This window comes from Zea mays, chromosome 5 (assembly GCF_902167145.1).
Source record: "Zea mays cultivar B73 chromosome 5, Zm-B73-REFERENCE-NAM-5.0, whole genome shotgun sequence".
Classification (NCBI taxonomy): domain Eukaryota; kingdom Viridiplantae; phylum Streptophyta; class Magnoliopsida; order Poales; family Poaceae; genus Zea; species Zea mays.
This window is the reverse complement of record NC_050100.1, coordinates 168,529,722-168,549,745: the sequence shown is the minus strand read 5'-3', so window position 1 is coordinate 168,549,745 and position 20,024 is coordinate 168,529,722. Positions and strand designations below refer to the sequence as shown.

General features: G+C 45.9%; 1 protein-coding gene across 1 annotated transcript in view; it reads left to right on the top strand.

Moving 5' to 3' along the window:
* Positions 1-1,404: 1,404 nt before the first annotated feature.
* LOC103628657 (uncharacterized) overlaps positions 1,405-20,024 on the top strand; it is a 101,111-nt gene continuing 82,491 nt past the window's right edge. The window contains exon 1 of the mRNA XM_008648823.2: positions 1,405-1,499. Coding sequence (XP_008647045.1) covers positions 1,405-1,499 — 95 coding nt within the window. The remainder of the gene's footprint in view (positions 1,500-20,024) is intronic.

Here is a 20,024-nt window from a genome sequence, read left to right as displayed (position 1 = left end):
CGAAGGTACTTGTCTATAAACCATGCTTGGAAGACATTATTAAATTACGTTTTTGAGGACCTTCGGAGGACGAAGGCCCCCAACACCCATGATTAGTAAGGAATACATCATGTTCTAGGATAAGTCAAGAGGTAAGGTTGTCTCTTGTGGCACCATTCGGGTGAATGAGAGCTTTGTGCTCAAAGATGTTGCTTTGGTTTCGAACTTGCATTTCAATTTGCTCTCTGTTTTATAACTCCATGAGGACGATTTAAGAGTGACTTGTCTCATGTTTTGGATGCAAAGGGAGAACTTGTTTGTCATATTTCTCTATTTGGACGAGTTTTTAAGTAGATTTTTCCATTCTTCTGGCCCCTCTCGATATCTGTTGGCAGGATCTTCCTCTTTGATTTAGAAGTGGCATAGGAGGCTAGGTCATTTGAGCTTCGATCTTTTGTGTCATTTGAGCTCACTTGACCTCATCCAAAGATTGCCTAAATTGAAATTTGAGAAAGATCTTGTTTGCCACCCTTGTCGTCATGGGAAAATATATTGCTGCTTCCCATTCCTCAGTCACAAAGGTGATGACCTCGTAGCCCCACGAATTGCGTCACATGGACACTATTGGTCCAACTCGTGTTTGCTCTTTTGGGTAAGTGGTACGTTCTTGTGATTGTCAACAACTTTTCTCGCTATCTTGGGTGTTCTTCATTGCGGCGAAGGATGAGGCCTTTACTCATAGTCGGTTGCAATCCAACTCGTGTTTGCTCTTTTGGGTAAGTGGTACGTTCTTGTGATTGTCAACAACTTTTCTCGCTATCTTGGGCGTTCTTCATTGCAGCGAAGGATGAGGCCTTTACTCATACTTAGTTGCAAATGTGTTTCCCAAGAATGCCATGAGAGCGATTCATAGTGATAATGGCACATAATTCAAAAATAATTATTTTGAAACCTTTTGTGTTTCTTTGGGACTCGAGCATCAGTGTACCTCTTCTTGTGCGCACCAGTAGAATGGCTTTGTTAAACGCAAGAATCGGACCCTTGTTGAGATGGCTAGGATGATGCTTGATGAGCATAGGACTCCTAGGCGTTTTGTGACCAAGGCGATCAACACTGTCTGCCATGTGTCCAATTGCATCTTTCTTTGAGCATTTCTGAATAAAACTTCTTACGAGTTGCAATTTGGACGACCACCCAAGGTTAGTCATTTTGGGGTGTTTAGCTGCAGGTGCTTTGTTTTGAAATAGGGATATTTGTACAAATTCAAGTCACGGTCTTCTGACGGTGTTTTTCTTGGTTATGCATTACACTCTTGTGCTTATCGTGTTCTTAACCTTGAGAATAACCAAATCATGGAGACTTGTGAGGTGACCTTTTATGAGACTTTGCCTAGTCTGTCCCCTATCTTCGATGCACATGTCCATCATGACGACACTGGATGCCGATGAGGACAACGAGCCCATGGACCAGAAGAAGTACAGGAGCATGATCGGCTCCCTCCTGTACCTAACTGTGATGAGGTCAGACACACAATTCCCCGCGAACTTCCCATAAGCAGGATATCAAACGGATCATGAGGTACCTTTGTTTCACTACTGAGTTTGGTTTGTGGTACTCCTCATCTTCTATCCTATCTTTGTGTGGGTATTCGAACGCAAATTTTGCGGGATGACGTTTGGATCGCAAGTCTACTTCTGGGATATGTCAATTTTTGGGGTCTTTGTTGGTTTCCTTGTCTTCACGCAAAAACACACAAACAGTCTAGAATTTCCCAGTCTACCATAGACGCTGAGTATGTCACTATCGCTAGCTGTTGCTCGCAGTTACTTTGGATGATGGCCAATTTATATGATTTTGGTTTGGATTTTCATCATGTGCCCTTGCTTTGTGATAGCACAAGTGCCATAAGTGTTGCCAAGAATCTTGTGTTGCATTCGAAGACCAAGAACATTGATGTTCACTTTCACTTTCTTCGAGACCATTCTGAGAAAGGGGACATTGATTTGCGCCATGTTGATACCCGTAGGCAGCTTGCTGACATTTTGACTAAACCCCTTGATCAGTCCACATTTTTACATTTGCGAGGGGAATTGGGTGTTTGCTTCCCTTTTTGACAGAAGGCACCCTTTTGGTTTTTCTTCTTCTCTCCTTATTTCCATGTAGATTATAGCTTTTGCTTCTTGATTTTTTATTATATCTACATTTGTATACCATGTAGCATTTTGAGCTTTCAACTATATAACTCCTAGAATGTTATTTGTGTACATGATGATGCTATGGCATGCTTAGGCTCCTTTTGCTCATATTGCTACAATTTTGTTGAGCTAAGTCTGTTTTCATAATTGTGAACTTGACTATTACTTGCTTAATCCAAACATAGTTCACCATTGAGATTGGCACATAACATGTGTAGGATGTGTTGAGATCTCTTTTGCTGTCACTAGTAGGCTAGGTGTCTAAGTCTCATGCCTTGAGTCATCCACTGTCTTGATTCATTAATTCTGTGCTAAAATCTAAATCAAGATAAGTGAAATTTAGAATGACCGAGATGGGTTTCCATTCAATCATTGTATTGAGTCTGCTTCCATTTGCACTTTTGGATGAACTTGAGCGGTGTAGTGGATGATCGAAATCAGTGTCTTTAGCTTATGATTGCTTTTATGCATAGGCTACACCCTGTTGAAAAGTTAGACAACGACAATGCTTACAACCTCTCACACTCACATGTTTTTCAATGAAATTTGTGATCCTCCGCAAAATCTGATAAACTTGAAAAATTTTATTTGATATCACTTTTAGATATGTTTCTAGCATGATGAGTGACCGCTGTTTGGGGTAGTTCACCTTGTTTACCTTTGACTAGCACTTGTTTGATTTCTGCTTACATATGTCTAGTGTTATTTTTAGTGGTGAACTTCTCCTTTAACAGATTAAAAATGAACCAAAATGCTTACATTTTACATATCTTATGCATATGATCAGTTTGAGCGTTTGCTAGCACGTACACTTATTGTTGCACACATTGCACAACACCACTTAGAGCATTTTTACATTATGACTGGTATAATCCTAAAGCTCTTACATTCTCTCCATTTTCTACTCTCTCTCCCTCTTGCATTTCTGCAATTTCTTAGGGGGGTCTCTTGTCGAGGGGGGGTTTCTGTTTCTACCCTTGTTTGTGGTTTGATGAGTTCATTTATCAACATGGGGGAGAAATTCTAGATTGTTGGGGGAGAAGTTCTAGATTCTTGGAGCTCGGGGGAGAAATTTTGGATTTTTGGATTTCCTGTCGAGGGGGAGTCGCTTTCAGAGGTTTAGAAGAAATTTGAAAGGGGGGTTTTTGAGCCTATTGGAGCTTTTGCTAGTTGTGTTGAGCTATTTGCCTCTTTGTGGAGGAACTAGATTTGGTTTCAGCACTCTTGCTGACTTTGTGCTCCAATGTGGTTTTAACGTCTAGCTAGTTGTGTCAAACCCTTCTTTTCCCTCTTTTTGAGGACTAGCTTCTCTTGCTTGGTCATGTTGTGTCATTGTCCATTTCTTTGGGGACCAAGATTTGCTCACCCTAAATGACCTATTTTGTCTTTTATTTGGCTTTTGGTCATTTGAGTGAATTATCCTTCTTTCTCTTTCTGCTGATCTTTGAGTTTTTTGATTGTGGTGACAATGCACTCATCAAAGGGGAGATTGCGAACACAAGGTTTACTTGTCCCTTGTGGTTCAGGTTGATGATAAGTGATTGTCAACATGGGTAGTGCTTTGGTGTGAGTCTTGGACTAACCAGAGTATGAGAGCTTGTGTTGTGCAACCATGTATGTCAACCTGTGGTGTGCAGGTGTGGGTGAAGGTGAAGGTCATGCAGGTCCGTGCCATTGGGCCGGGAGCAGCGAATGACGAGTGCAAGGACTTGACCAAGGGATCAAAGAAGCCGAGTGACTAGTCATGGTGCCTAACACCTAGGACACGCACTAGCGCAAGGACGTGGCAGAGCGGATCGTGCCAGCGGCGTAGTCGTGGACTAGTGGGACACGTGTTTAGGACGTGGGGGAAGCGCTGAAAGGCAAATGTGCCCTTGGGCCATTTATAAGTGTTTTGGTGATCAAGTACCCAACACATCACTTTGAGCTAACAAGCCTACTGTTAGTATGAGCACAGGGTTAAAGAAAAGCAAATTCAGAGTTATATGAGTACATTGCAAATACTAGTGGAATGGAGAGACAAAGTGCTAGGAAACTTCTCAAGACGAGACAAATTGATGTGGATAAGTTCAATTAAACTTGCACCAGCCTAGGGTGCATCGGACTGTCTGGTGTGCACTGGACAGTGTCCAGCGGCCAGGCTGGCCAAGTCGATGAACAGGCCATTCTCGGAAATTTGTCGAGGCACCGCGGCTTTTATTCACCAGACTGTCTGGTGTGCTAGCCACGCGCCTGGCCAACGGTCGACCACGCATTCAGCAACTACCACGTGGGCTGAGCCAACAGTCACCATGTCACACCAGACTATCCGGTGCGCCAGCAGACTGTCATGTGTGCCATGGGGCCAACGATTGGCAGTGGTTAGCTTCGCCAAAGAAGGAAAGAAATCACACACTGTTTAGTGTTCGGCGTACACCAGACAGTGTGGTGTGCCCGTGGACAGAAGGCAATTAGTGCCTTCCAAATGAAGATTAAACGAATCTTTTGGCCCTTGGGGCTATAAAAGGACCTCCTAGGCGCATGGAGCTAGCACTCAAGCATTCTCTGAACACTCTACAACACCAACTGTCAGCTGCTCGGGACACCCTTCGGTGTGCCCTCTCCCTCCCTGCTGCATCCGGTCTGCACTCACCGGAGCGTTTTCTTGCGTAGCCCGAGTCCACCACTGTCGCCCCGTCGAACCCCTACGCCTCCGCCGTTGCTTCGTGATGCCAGCGCTTCTGCTCGAGGTGAGCATCCTGCCTGTGCCCTTAATTTGGTCATCCCCGCTCTATAGCTCGCGCGATTGCTCGCCAAAGCAATCTAGCACCGCCGTTAGCCCGCTCCGCTGTGGTCTGCGCCCTCTGGTGCCCTTGCGCCAGCGTGAAGGCCATGGCCAAGTTTGCCAGATCGCACGGATTGCGCCTAGGCCAGTCCCCAAGCCCCAAGAGCCCTGCCATGGCCGACCTGCTCGTCTCCGGCGAACCCTCACCGCGGGACTGAGCGGTGCCACCGTGTTTAGGTCCGGCTCCCAGCCGTTAGATCTCGGGCGTCCGTCCGAGATCGGGCGGTTTAGGTTTCATCAGTGCGGATCTGATCGCAGCCCTTTGATCTGGATCCGGCCGCTCTCCCCTCTCCCCCTCACCCGCACCCCTGCCCCTAGGCTTGGCTGGTCAGCCCGCCCTGACCCGCTGATGCTCTGGCCCCGCTTGTCAGTTGTGCCTGCGCACTCGCGCATGTGCGCGCGCCCGCGCGATCTAATCTGGGCCGTTGATCTCTGATCCGATGGCTGAGATTACTCCGTACCCTTTGCGTGTGAGTTTTGCTTAAGAGCGCCCCTGGTTTTAGGAAATCAACCCGCCATCCTCTGTTTTAGCGCATAAGTCCGTGGTTTCTTTAGAATAGCCCCTTGGACTTTTATTTAATCACAGATTTAGCCCTAATTTCATATTTCAAACTTCAAAACTTGTTTATTTCATATGAACTCCAAATTTAGTGGTTCAAATTGCAAAATGTTCATAAAATTATTCTTCGTTCAAATAAAATATGACCAACTATAATCTGTATACTTTAGTTTTACACTTAGAATATACAATTAAAGTATATGTTGATTTATTTATTTAATGAAATAAATAAAAGAAGAATCCTAGGAGTAAAGTATAATTAATCTTGTGAGATTAGTGTTATGCTTCACATGGATTCATTTTTGGTTTAACCTTTAGGCCTTAATGACATAAATAGAATTAGGTATGTAATTATGGATAACACTTAAAGGATAATCAAATTCCTAAATAAGAGTAGTTCATCTTATAATTTACTCTTTTCCTGTTTAATTACTACTTAACCTTTTTGAACTATGTTCTAGACACTTAGAGAGTAATCAATCCCCTCAATTAGGATTAGTCCATTTCATAACTTGATCTCATTCCCCTTGTACAGTTGTACCTAATACTATACATTTTTGAGTTGTGTTCCAATGTTTGTACATGTTTGGTGTGATGTTCATTTGTACTTTCCAAATGTATTGAATGTATGATCGCTTTATTGAGACAACGAGCAGCTCGTGGTTCCTGAGTGTGTTGCTGAAGATCCCTCTGAGCAACAACCTGGTGAAGGCAAGTGTCCTCAGACCTATCATGTCCTACTTTACTTTATAATTCATTGTCCCGCATTACTTTATTGAAACCTAAGGATTGACTAGTCTGTATTTTCCCTTACCCTTGTTTACCTTTTTGGGTTAATCATGGTTAGCTTATGCTACTGCTTCAACTTAATCAATGAACATGATGTGATCTTTTATGATACGATGATGTTATCCCGATAAGGTTCTTGTGATTACTCTAGGGGACTCAGGCTGTTTCCTGAGCACCTCTCCGTAAGGACCTGTTTGGGGAGTGACAACCCGGGATAATAGTGCAACCATGAGGGTGGAATGGGACGCCCTTAGCTGATTAATTAGAGGAACCAGAGGAGTAGTTGGCTTCGCCGTAGGGCCGTCAATGGGGTCCGGCCACAGTACTTGCTTTGCCGAGGCTGGTTGCAGAGGTTCTTTGATTTGGTTTTGTTAGTCACCCTTCCTCTGGGGAGATGTACTGTGTTTATCAAACTGGAGAAACCTAACGGGCGACTATGACCTCTGGGAAATCTTTGTAAAGGTTACGTAGTGAAACCCTGCTAGGTCACCTTGGTAGTGATCAATGGGGAGGTTAGAACCCCGGGCAGAATGGGAATCACGGCTTGTGGGTAAAGTGTGCAACCTCTGCAGAGTGTTAGAAACTGGTATATCAGTCGTGCTCACGGTTAAGAGCAGCCTTGGGATCCTCTTCGATTAGAAGAACTTTGATTACTTTTATGATGATGATTAGCAATGATGATTATAATTCTGATCTTAGGTATTTCCTCTTGGAGGGAGTGCCTCTGGGTAATAACTGGGTCATTACTAAAACTTGGCTCTACTTATAGTAATAAAACTTGACCAACTAAAAGCAACTGCTTAACCTTAACTCCACATATAGCTAGTCCACTTTAGCCAAACGGGACATTTGCTGAGTACGTTGAAGTGTACTCACCCTTGCTTTACAAAAACACCCCACCCTAGGTTGTCCCCACTGTACTCAGTGCTCAGGAGGTGAAGTTGGCAGCATGGAGGACTTTGAGGAGTTCTAGGACTACGATGAGTTCTAGTTTACTTTAGTGGCAAACCCCTAGTCAGCTGCCTTTGTAGGCTTATCTTCTACGTTTCGTTACTCCACACTTTGATAATATTGTTGAACCCTATGGATATGTAATAGACTATGTGGATGTCTGAGACATCTTGATGTAATTAAAGTACCTTTCCGTTATTTAATTCGAGCATTGTGTGATGATGTCCAATTATGTAGTCGCTGTGTACATGAGTTCCCTGGCACGTACATGGTTCGCATTCGGTTTACCTTCTACAACCGGGTGTGACATAAATACAGACTAGTCAATCCTTAAGTTTCAATAATGTAATGCAGGACAGTGAATTATAAAGTAAAGTAGGACATGATAGGTCTGAGGACACTTGCCTTCACCAGGTTGTTGCTTAGAGGGATCTTCGGCAACACACTCAGGAACCACGGGCTGCTTGTTGTCTAAATAAAGCGATTATACATTCAATACATTTGGAAAGTACAAATGAACAGCACATCAAACATGTACAAACATTGGAACACATCTCAAAAGGTATAGTATTAAATAAAGAAGAGTGAGATCAAATTATAAAATGAACTAATCTTAATTAGGAGTTGATTACTCTTTAAGTGTTTGGAACACATCTTAAAAAGGTAAAGTAGTAATTAAACAAAGAAAGAGATTAAATTATAAGATGAACTAATCTCATTTAGGAGTTGATTATTCTTTAAGTGTTGTCCATAATTACATAACCTAATTCTATTCATTTTATTGAGACCTAAAAGTTAAACAAGAGATGATCACTCCCCATTCAGGGACCTGCGCGTGAAAACCAGGGAAGACGGGTTTATTTCCTAAAACCCGAGGGTCTCTTAAACAAAACATACACGTGAAGGGGTACGGGATGATCTCAACCATCGGATCGGAGATCAACGGACATGATTAAATCCCGCATGAGCGCGCGAGCGCGTGAGCGCGCGGACGCAACTAATAGGCTAGGACGGGCCGTCAGTGAACCAGGGCGGGCTGACCAGCCGGGCCCAGCGGCAGGGGCACGGGTGAGGGGGAGAGAGGAGAGCAGTCGGATCTGGATCGGAGGGCTGAGATTAGATCCACTCTGATTAAGTCTAAACCGCCCGATCTCGGATGGACGCCCGAGATCCAACGGCTGGCGGTCGGACGTGGGTGCGGAAGCGCCGCTCGGTCTCGCGGCGAGGGCTCGCCGGAGACGAGGGGGACGACCACGGCGAGGCTGTAGGGGTTTGGGGTATATAGCTCGAGCGCGCTCAGGGCGATCTGACGAACCCGACCGTGGGCACCACGCTGGCACAGGAGCACCAGAGAGCGCGTGACACGGCGAGGCGGGCTAACGACGATGCGGATCAACTCCGGCGAGGAATTGCACGGACCAAAGGGCAGTAACGGCCGAATTAAGGGCACGGGAAGGTTTCTCGCCTCGAGTGCAAACTCTGGAGCGCTTAGGGGACGGTGAGGGTGCGGTGAGCCTTGGGTCGACGGTGGCGGGCTCCGGCTGCGCAAGAAGTGCTCCGGTGAGCGCGGACCAGGCAAACCAGGGATGGAAAAGGCAAATCGAAGGGTGTCCCGAGTAGCTGACGGTGAGGCGGAGCTCACTGAGGCAACAGACGGGGCGCGAGCTCGACGGCGGTCGCAGAACGAACGATGGTCTTCGGTGAGCGGCGGTAGAGCTACCTGGTCGCGTGCACAGAGCGAGAGAGGAGGCGAGAGGGTTCGGCTGAGGGCGCAAGTGAGCAGGGGGAAGTGGGCGAGCGGGGCATGGGGCTCAAAATGGGCGAGGATGTGCGGAGGTGGCCGGAGATCACGCGGTCGTGGGCGCGTCCACAGTGGGGGAATGTGGGCGGGAGGTTGGGGACGATCTGACAGGTGGGGTCGGTGGGACAGAGAGAGAAGCGGGCACGCGTGCGAGAGGAACGGCGCCGACAAACCTGGCCCACTGGGCAGCGGGAGGGAGAGAGGGAGAGATCACGCGGGCGAGGCAGACTGACAGGCGAGGACCTCCTATCAGCGTGGACGGGCACGCGGGCGCGCCCGTAGGCTGGGCCGACTTGGGCTAAATGGGCCAAATTGGGTTTTTCTAATTTCAGGGAATTTCTAATGCCTTTTCTATTTATTTTCTCTAGGGTTTTCAACTCAAATTCAAATCAAGTTTCAAATTCAAACTAATTCAAACATGTGCAACAATTCAAAGAATATTTAAGCTCAACATGATGCAACATGTCATGACTCACAATGTTTTGGCAAAAATAAATAATTGATCTCTCCTAATTAAGCTAACTCTACTCAAAAGGGAAAGAGAGAGAGAACCTAGAGATAGATAGAAACTAGAGAGAGATAGAAGAGTAACACCTGAATTTGGGTGATAATTAGAAAGAAATTTTATACCCCCAAATTCAGGGTATTACAAACCTATCTCCCTTAAAAGAATCTCGCCCTCGAGATTCAGGGCTGGCTAGCAAAGAGTTCAGGGTACTTAGCTCTCAGATCATCTTCTCTTTCCCAGGTTGCTTCCTCTTATGAGTGATGGCCCCATTTGACTTTACACATCCGGATAGTGTTTCTCCGAGTGACCCAATCTGCTGTCTCCAGAATTTGAGTTGGCTTCTCAATATACGTCAGATCTTCTTGAACTTCAAGGTCTTCTGTTGGCAACTGCTCTTCTGGTACTCGCAAACATTTCTTTAACTAAGACACGTGGAACACATCGTGCACGACGGATAGATTCTCTGGTAAGCTGAGTTGATAAGCCACTTCTCCATGTCATGTTTGAATCTGATACGACCCGCTATATTGAGGTGCTAGCTTGCCTTTGACTCCAAACCATTTGGTTCCTCTGATGGGTGACACTTTCAAGTAGACATAGTCTCCCACTTCAAAACTGAGTTCTCTTCTTCTGGTGTCAGCATAGCTTCGCTCTCTGGACTGCGCTGCCTTCAGATTCTCGCGGACCATTCTGATATTCTCTTCAGCTTCAAGAAAAATATCCGGACCGAACACCTGCCTTTCGTCGGGTTGGTCCCAATGCAACGGGGTTCTGCAATTCCTCCCGTAAAGTGCTTCGAATGGTGACATCTTCAGACTCGCTTGATAGCTGTTGTTGTACGAGAATTTTGCATACGGTAGCCTCTTGTCCCAACCTAACTTGTCTTGCAAAGCACAAGCTCTCAACATATCCACAAGAATCTGGTTGGTTCTCTCAGTCTGACCGTCTGTCTGTGGGTGATAAGTTGAACTGAATTTCAAGTGTGTGCCTAAAGCTTCATGCAACTGTTGCAAAAAATGAGAAGTAAACTGAGTGCCTCTGTCCGATACTATCTTCTTTGGAATGCCATGCAAGCACACAATCCGAGACATGTATAATTCTGCCAACACCGCACTGTTATAGGTGGTCTTGACTGGTATGAAATGGGCCGCCTTTGTTAAACGGTCCACTACTACCCAGATGGAGTGATAACCAACTTGAGTGTGGGGCAAACCGACTATAAAGTCCATCCCAATCTCATCCCATTTGCACTGAGGAATCTGCAATGGCTGCAACAAACCTGCGGGCCTCTGATGTTCTTCCTTGATCCTTTAACAACTGTCGCATCTGGCCATATACTCTGCTATCTCTCTTTTCATACCATACCACCAGAATCTCTTCTTCAGGTCTTGGTACATTTTCTCGCTACCGGGGTGTATAGAATATACTGTCTCATGAGCTTCCTTGAGAATCAGTTCCCGGATCGATTTGATGTCGGGGACGCACAACCTATCCTTGAACCATATCACTCCTTCTGCATCTTCACGAAAATCTGGACCTTTCCCATCTATGATCAGCTGCCGGATTTTGTTGATCTTCTCATCATCCTTTTGGCCCTTCCTGATATCTTGCTCTAGGGTGGGTTCTAGCTCAACTGTCACTCCTTAAGTGTTGTTTAGAAATCCGAGACTCAGCCTGTCGAATTCCTTCGCTAGCTCGAGCGGCATCAGGTGAGCGGCCAACATATTGACTTGACTCTTTCTGCTCAGAGCATCTGCAACCACATTTTCTTTGCTTGGGTGATAATGAATCTCCAGCTCATAATCTTTGATCAATTCTATCCATCTTCGCTGCCTCATTTTTAACTTTGATTAAGTGAATATGTACTTGAGGCTCTTGTGATCCGTGTAGATATCACACTTCTGCCCATAATGATAGTGTCTCCAGGTCTTCAGTGCATGAACCACTGCTGCTAGCTCCAAATCATGAGTGGGGTAATTCTTCTCATGAACCTTCAACTGTCAGGACGAGTATGCCGCTACTTTCCCTTCCTGCATTAACACACATCCCAGTCTAGTGTAGAAGCATCGCAATATACTAAGAACGGCTTGTGAACATCTGGCAGAACCAACACCGGTGTTGTTGTCAACTTCTGCTTCAACATCTCAAATGATTCTTGGCATGCTGGGGTCCACATGAACTCAACCTTCTTTGCTAGCAAGGCTGTTATAGGTCTGGCAATCTTGGAGAAACCTTCAATGAAACGTCGATAGTAGCCGACCATTCCAATGAAACTCTTGATTCCTCGGATATCTTTTGGTGATTTCGAGTCCAGAATCGCTGCTACCTTCTTTGGATCCACAGCTAGTCCATCTCGGTTTGTAATATGACCCAAGAACAGAACTTCGCTGATCCAGAACTCGAACTTGCTAAGCTTGGCATACAGCTGACAATCTCGTAGCCTCTGAAGTACCTTCCTCAAATGTTCCTCATGCTCTTGCTCATTCTGGGAATATATAAGAATATCATCAATGAACACCACTACGAACTTGTCGAGGTAGTCCATGAACACAATGTTCATCAGGTACATGAAGTAAGCTGGCGCATTCGTCAAACCGAATGACATAACCATGAACTCATATAGTCCATACTTGGTGATGAATGTTGTTTTCGGTATATCTGAAGGTTGGATTCTGAGCTGATGGTAACCTGACCTCAAATCTATCTTTGAGTACACACTGGCTCCTCTCAACTGATCAAATAGGTCTTCAATTCGAGGCAGGGGGTACTTGTTCTTGACAGTGACTTCATTCAAAGCTCTGTAATCAATGCACATCCTCTTCGTACCATCCTTCTTCTCCACGAATAGCACTGGGGTTGCCCAAGGTGAGGTACTTGGTCTGATGTAGCCTTTCTCCAACAACTCATCAATTTTCTTCTTGAGTTCCACCAATTCTGGTCCGGACACTCGATAGGCTCTCTTGGAAATAGGGGCGGTGCCTGTGATAAGCTCTATGGCAAATTCAACCTTTCTCTCAGGTGGCATACCTAGTAACTCTTCAAGGAACACATCAGGGAATTCCGACACAATTCTGATTGCCTCAATCGGTTTGGACCCTTTGTCATCTAATGATAAATGGTGATAGGCTCCTTCTTCTAGTTCAGACAAGTACAACTTAGTCACTACTTCCTTTCCAGATGGGGACACCAACTAAACTATTCTCTTGTCACAACTGACTGTGGCTTGATTTCTATGTAGCCAATTCATCCCTAGGATGACATCTAACCCTTGAGTTCCCATTACTACTAGGCTAGCGGGGAAGTCTATCCCCCTTATTTCAATCCTTAGATTCGGACAAATCATATCGGACTGAACTTTTCCCCCAACTGAATTAACTCTTAAAGGCGGGATCATTGGTTCTATGTGTGGCACCAGTATCAAATAATACTTTCGCTGGATGGGATTCGACTGGAAACATACCTACTACCACGTCCTGAGCATCCTAGATTGCTTCAGCCTCCAGGTGGTTCACTTTTCCACGGTTGTAGGCCTGACCACGGCCTCCTGGTGCTTGCTATGGCGCTCCTTGTCTTGCTGGTGCATTCACTGCTAGTGACTGTTGAGCTGCTTTCTTTGGACAGTTCTTCGCCCAGTGGTTTTGTTCTCCACAGGAGAAGCATGCACGACCTCCTACTTGCGCTGGAGCTGCTTGGCTATTCTGGTTGGACGCTGGGGCAGGAAGGCAGGGTGTTTGGTTGCTCTAACGCTGGTATTGGTGGCCTTGCTTGAATTGCTAGGGTGAGTTGCCTGAGTAGCGAGGACGACTGCTACTCCCGGCCTGAGATCCACCGATCTTGCGTTTCCTGTCCTCCATCTCCTGACGGTTCCTTTCAGTCATGATTGCCCTGTCGATCAAATGCTGGAAGGTAGGGAAAGTGTGGTTCATCAGCTGGTAGTGGAGGGGATCAACCAATCCTCTCAGGAATCGGTACTGCCTCTTGGCATCCGTGTTGACATCTTCTGGGGCATAACGTGACAGCTGCAGAAACTTGTCCCTGTACTCACTAACGGACAGGGGACCTTGCTTCAGGGCAAGAAACTCCACCTTCCTCACTATCATCAGTCCCTCGGGCACATGGTAGCGACAGAAGTTATCCCTGAACTCCTTCCAGGTGATGGCTTCAGGGTTGGCGTGGGTGGCGAGGTAAGACTCCCATCAAGACCGTGCTGCTCCCCTTAGCTGTCGGGGCCATACAACACCTTCTCACGATCGTTGCACTAAGCAGTGTGCAACTCACATTCCACGGTATGCAACCAATCTTCAGCGTCCATGGGATCAACAGAGTGGGCAAAGACAGGGGGATGGCCCCTCATGAAATCTGCCCGCTTGTCTCTAGGCACCTGTGGCATCTGGACTTGCACTAGGGGCTGAGGTGGGGGTGGCTGCTGCTGCACCTGCTGCATTGCTGCTAGGGTCTGGCCAATTGCTTGGACTACCTGAGTTTGCATCATGAACATCTGCTCAATAGTCATCGGAGGTGGTGGTGGCAACTGCTGCAGCTAAGCTGCATCTTCTTGGGGTGCCTGCTGTTCCGGCTGAGCACGCCTTGCACCTCTGCGCCTGTTCTCAGACATCTATAGGAAGCACACACACATCAGATCTGACTCTGTAGTCTTTCAGCATAAGAAAAGATATACGGAAATCTCCGTAGCACTGAACAAATGATCGTCTTCACTGACAGCTTCTCAGATAAAGAGGAAAGTGAAAATAAATGGATTACCCAACTAAATAACTGACTTTATTAATAACTACACCAAGTTGTAGGGGATACCCATACCTTGATGACAATCATTACAAAGATCCAACATCATTACATGTTCATCATGATAAACATTCCAACATATGGTAAGCAAACTAACTCTAAGTAAGACTGACTAGACTAAGACACTGAATTAAGCATTATTACAGACTCCGACTCCGTCGATCTATGGATCCAAATATATCTGGATCCTGAAGTCTGGGGTACCATAGTCGAAGCGGCCATGGGGCGTTGAACGATAAGGGTGCTGAATCCCGACAGGGGCGGGGGAACCACCATCTAGATAGTGGCGTGCGGCGCACTCAGCACGCAATTCCTCAACATCTGCCCGAACCTTGCCCAACTCGTCAAGGGTGTGGTCCAGCTCGGTGTTGAGCATGACGGCCAGGTTGACCAAGCTTTTCAGCCTGGGATTACCCTCACCAACTGGTGCGACAATCACACCTCCAGCACTGCCGATCGAACAGGGAGGGAAGTACTTCAGGTCAAGGCCATCAGCTACCCCGCTGAACAACACTGAGAAAGTGCACATCATGCTGCATCTTGCATGGCTGCCTCGGAAGTATCCCTCTCAGTAATAGAGTAGAGCTCTAAGAAGGCCTCTGCACCCCGGAGATCATCGTCTGGACGACGCACCAAGCAAGTAGCCTCCCACTGGTCCGGGTATAACTCGCGACGGTGCTGGTAGACTACACAATGGTACTCGATAGACCAAGTGTGTCGGTCAAAGGCCCGACGCAACAAGGTGTTGAGAGCGTCGTGGAAGTGACACCCGCGAGCGCGTCGCGAGTGACGGGTCTAGCGATCCATCCCTCCAGATCTGGCTCCTCCGAGAGCTCTGTGCCGTGGCTCGAACTACCACCGGCATCGTTGTCGTCTCCATCTCCGTCAGGGTCTCCTCTAGCAGCCGGGATGCCCTGTGGTGGTGCAGGGGGCATCTCTGGCTGAGGTGCAGGGGAAGGCGGCCTCAAGACTCCACCTCCTGCTGAGGCGAGGGGGAAGAGTCCCACTGCTCCTGGTCCATCTCCTGCTCCAGGCATCGGTGCTCCTGCTCCTCGTGCAGGCAACGATGCTGTCTCTCCAGGTGACTGGACTGACCTGGCACCGTGCGACACAGTGGATGCTCCGCCAGGCGAGAAGGCAAAAAGGGGATCACAGACTTACGTGCAGTGCACCTAATACGAGCCATCTACAAAAGACATCGTAAGCACAAGAGTGAGAGTAGAACTGTAAGACCAAAAAGTAACCAGAAAGAAAAGTGAGACAAAAATATTTTTGAGATAAGTAAATAACATAGAGTTGGTCACTAATATGGATGAAAGGACACTAATATGGACAAAAATTGTTGGGGCCATGCTTCGTTGCGCCGAAGGTCTTGCGTGAAGAAGCAGCTTCGGCTGAAATCGTTCCCAGGAAATGGCCGAAGGTTCCTTTTTATAGAGCTTCGGCGTTGCAAACCGACATAAAGATAGAATGACCTTTTTATCCATAGAGGTCTAAGATAATGTTGTAAACTTTTGTAAAGGGCATATTTGTAATTCGTCACAGGCTGCGTCCTGTGTCTATAAATAGATGAACAGTACCCCCGTACTGTTCACTCGAACCTGTCATTTGCCTTCACATCACACTTGTATTCTTCAAGACCGAAGGTACATTTGTAATTTGGAGTCATTTATATTCGTTCATAATAATAAAAATGGAGATGATTTTATGATAACATTTAAGTATTTTCATATCTCATGATTTATATGAATGCTTCGTTCCTCATTGTCACGCTTACGAAGCTACGTCCTTCGTAACCTTCGTCCGAGATGCTTTATATCCCAAAGAGATATAATGTTATGGAGGACGAAGGACTTTTACACTTAACATTTTCTATGTTGCCTTGTTCTTAATTCTTAGCATTTGAGAACAAGTCCCCAACATTGGCGCCCACCTCCGGTGAACTCACTTCCACTTCGAGTTTTTTGAACACCTTCGGAAGCTATAGACCCTCGCTATGGCGCCGAAGAAAGCTTCAGCGACTGGGGCTGCAGCACTGCAACCGCTGGACCCCAACCAGCTCAATACTTTGCTAGGAAGCCTCCTCAGACCCTGGAGAAGCTGCTCCAAAAGATGGACGAGTACATTCGTGCTGACAATGACTTTCGCCAAAGAAGGGAGGAGGCCTTCAGATTTTCTGAAATGACCAGGGGCTTCGGAGGAAGATCCTATCCGAGGCATGTCAGGTCCATCCACAACTCTACTCAGAATGATGATAAGGGGAGTCAGCAGAACAGACCGCAGTGCTCCTCACAGGCTTCGGGGCAACAACAAACTTTCTTCCGGCCACCAGCTCCAAGAGGCAGAGGCGCCAGGGGCTTCGGCGGAAGATTCGGAGATCAACCAAGGAAACTGTTTTGCTTGTTCTGTGGAGAAAGCAAGGGCCATACCACCAGGACGTGCCATATTACAATCCAGAAGCAAAAGGAAATAGCCGAAGCTGCATCTCAACAAGCTCAGCCGAAGCAGGTCATGCATACTGCTTCGTATCATCCACCTTACATCCCACAATACATAGACAACCACCCTGCAGCTTCTGTAGCTTCGGCAAGTCAACCTCAAGCTTCCTGGCAGCAGCCTCCGCCTCCACCTCCACTGCAACAGGGTCAACAGCCAGAAGGGAGTCAATATGCCCCACACCAAAGGGACTTCAGAGAACAATCCGAAGCTCGCACAGTCAACAGCACTGTGCCAGAGTCGAAGCACATTTATTGACACATATCCTACCTTTGATAGCAGTCTTTTCTATTCAGTTTTATTTTCTGTGAAACAAAGAACATTGTTAGTTTTCATGTAATAATTTCGTTGTTTCCCACGAGGAAAACCCATTTTCTTCACAGGCTTTACCCCATTCAAGTTATTATTCGGAGACGAAGCAATAACCCCGGAAGAAGCCAAAGCTGGATCAATAAGAGTAGTAGCTTCGGCAGAATCAGGTCCCGAAGATGCTTGCCTTGTGGAAAAGGATGCTTTAGAAGGGATCAGGCTTCAGGCCGTGGAGAATATCAATAAATATCAGGCTGAAACAGTTAAATGGCGAGATAGAGAAGTCCGGTTAAAAAATATTGAGCCGGGACACTTGGTGCTTCGGAGAGTGGCTAACCCAGATACAGTGGGTAAGCTACAGTTGAAATGGGAAGGACCATTCTTAGTAGTATCTTCGTCAAGGCCTGGATCGTACAGATTAAAGGACATGGATGGCAACGAAATTCCAAGGTCTTGGAATGCGGATGAGCTTCGGCGATACTATGTATAACATGATGTAATTTTTTATGTTTTTTCTTTTCTTTTTCATGGCACCCTTTTCCTTTCCGAAGGGGGAGAAAGGTTTTTAATGGGGCCATCATGTGTAATTTCCTTTTTTAGTCTTATAAGAGCAAAATCCCCCAAAAAATGTAAATGTAACAGCTGAGAACGCACCATCGAGTGCAGGAACTGAAAAAGAAAAAAGAGAAGAAGCTCCAAAGACGTTCCTAAGGGAATGCAGAGCTTATACCGCCTAAGTAAAAGGCGAAGAAACTCCAAAGACGTTCCTAAGGGAATGCAGAGTTTATACCGTCTAAGTAAAAGACGAAGAAGCTCCAAAGACGTTCCTAAGGGAATGCAGAGCTTATACCGCCTAAGTAAAAGGCGAAGAAACTCCAAAGACGTTCCCAAGGGAATGCAGAGTTTATACCGTCTAAGTAAAAGACGAGGAAGCTCCAAAGTCGTTCCTAAGGGGATGCAGAGCTGATGTGTGGTTGATTCCAAGGAAATAATGGTTGAGTGTGGCTTCGGTTATATGTTTTGGACATTCATTCGCACATCACATTACATCATAGCATTTGCATTCATAAGCATTCATTCATGGCATCTGTGTTACTAAGTGGTTGCTTCGGCAAAAAGGAGAAGTATTCTTTTATGTTCTGGAGTGTACAAAAAAAGAAAAGCTTCGGCAGAAAAAAGAAGTAGTCTTTTATGTTTTGTACAAAAAAGCAAAGCTTCCGCAGAAAGAAGAAGCAGTCTTTAATGCTTCGTTGTGTACGAAAAGAAGGGAAGGTGTTTTTCGCCTTCGGCTCAAAATATTGATTTCGTCCACATCAAAGCGTCTTAATAAAAGGGTAAGGATATATTACAAGGTATGTACAAAGTTCCTTGAGAACGGTTTAATTGTATTTACAACAAGTTGTTACAAATTTCCTAGCCTACTACTACTAATCTTCTTCAGGCTCCCGCTTCGGCGGCATATTCTTTAATCACCTTCAGCTTCGTCATCCTACATGAATCCAGGTATCCAGAGTAAAAATCAAGTATGAAGGAGAAGGTAAGTACAAAGTAGGATTTCTTACTGGTTCAAGATGACTTCGAGCTTCGTCTCCAGCCTTCTCCCGCCCGCCTTTTGTCCATATCATTTTTATAAATCTATTTGAGATACTTCGGGCGAGGTCAGGTATATCGTCCAGGATTGATGGAGACACGGTAAAGTTGGGCCTGTTGACGATCTTTCCATGCTCGCAGCCAGCCTTCAGGAATGCTGCAGCAGTACCCCGAGAAGCTACCCAGGCACAGAAGTCACCGTGCCCAGCTATAACTTCGTCAAGTTCTTCAATTTCAGCTTCGATATGATCGAAGGCTTTTGGTAAATCTTCATCCGAAGGGGTAAATTTCCCGCTGCTGGCTCCAACTGAGTAAAAGATCTTCTTTAGTTGTTGGATACAATTGTTGCTAAAATTCAAACATTTATCCTGAAGGCTTGTTAATGATTTCTTCAAATTTGAGTTGGCTTGGACTTCGGCTTCAAGTTTAGAATTAAGCTCTAGCTTTTCTTGTTCAAACTGTTTTGATTGACCGATAAGCTTCGAATTCAATTCTGATATTTTAGCTTCGGTCTCTGCCAGCAAGCCTTCGGTTGATTGAAGTTCGAAGTCTTTCTTTTCAATGATGACTGATTGTTCTTTTATTTTGCTCTCCAAACTTCCAATTATAGCTTCGTGTTTTTTGTCCTCTAAATCCTGCTGCATCTTCAGAGCTTTGCTCAGTAGCATGCTCTGCACAAAAACAGTTTTCGTTAGTAACATTTTCATTATCCAAAGCAATAAGGAACAGAGAAAAGATTGTTTACCTTGAAATTGGAATAAAATAAGCTGCCGACGATATGCTGTCGTCGGTAGCGGCTGATATCTATCTCTAGCTTCGGAAAACCGATACTCTTTGACAGAGTACCGATGACCTTAGCTCCGGTTTGGTCTCGAATGCAGCCTAATTTTTCATCGTCCACACCTCCGAATAGAAGAGCTCCTGGCCTGTATCCGCAAGATTTGGCATAGTCTTTTAGCTCTTCTATTTCGTCCTCCGAAAGTTTTTGCCCAATTAAATTTTGAAATGTGTAGGCTTCGTCGTCCGAAGCGACTTCGGCTATTTCTTTCCCCTTCTCAGGTACTGCGGCCATGACTTTTTTAGCAGCAGCGGCAGCTTCTTCTGCAGCCATGTCTTCTAAAATTTTGTCGATATTCTCAATGGTAGTCTCTAAGTTCACATCTTCGGCTGTAGCGGCTTCGGTAGCCGCGACCTCCGAAGGTGCGACTTCGACGTTTGTT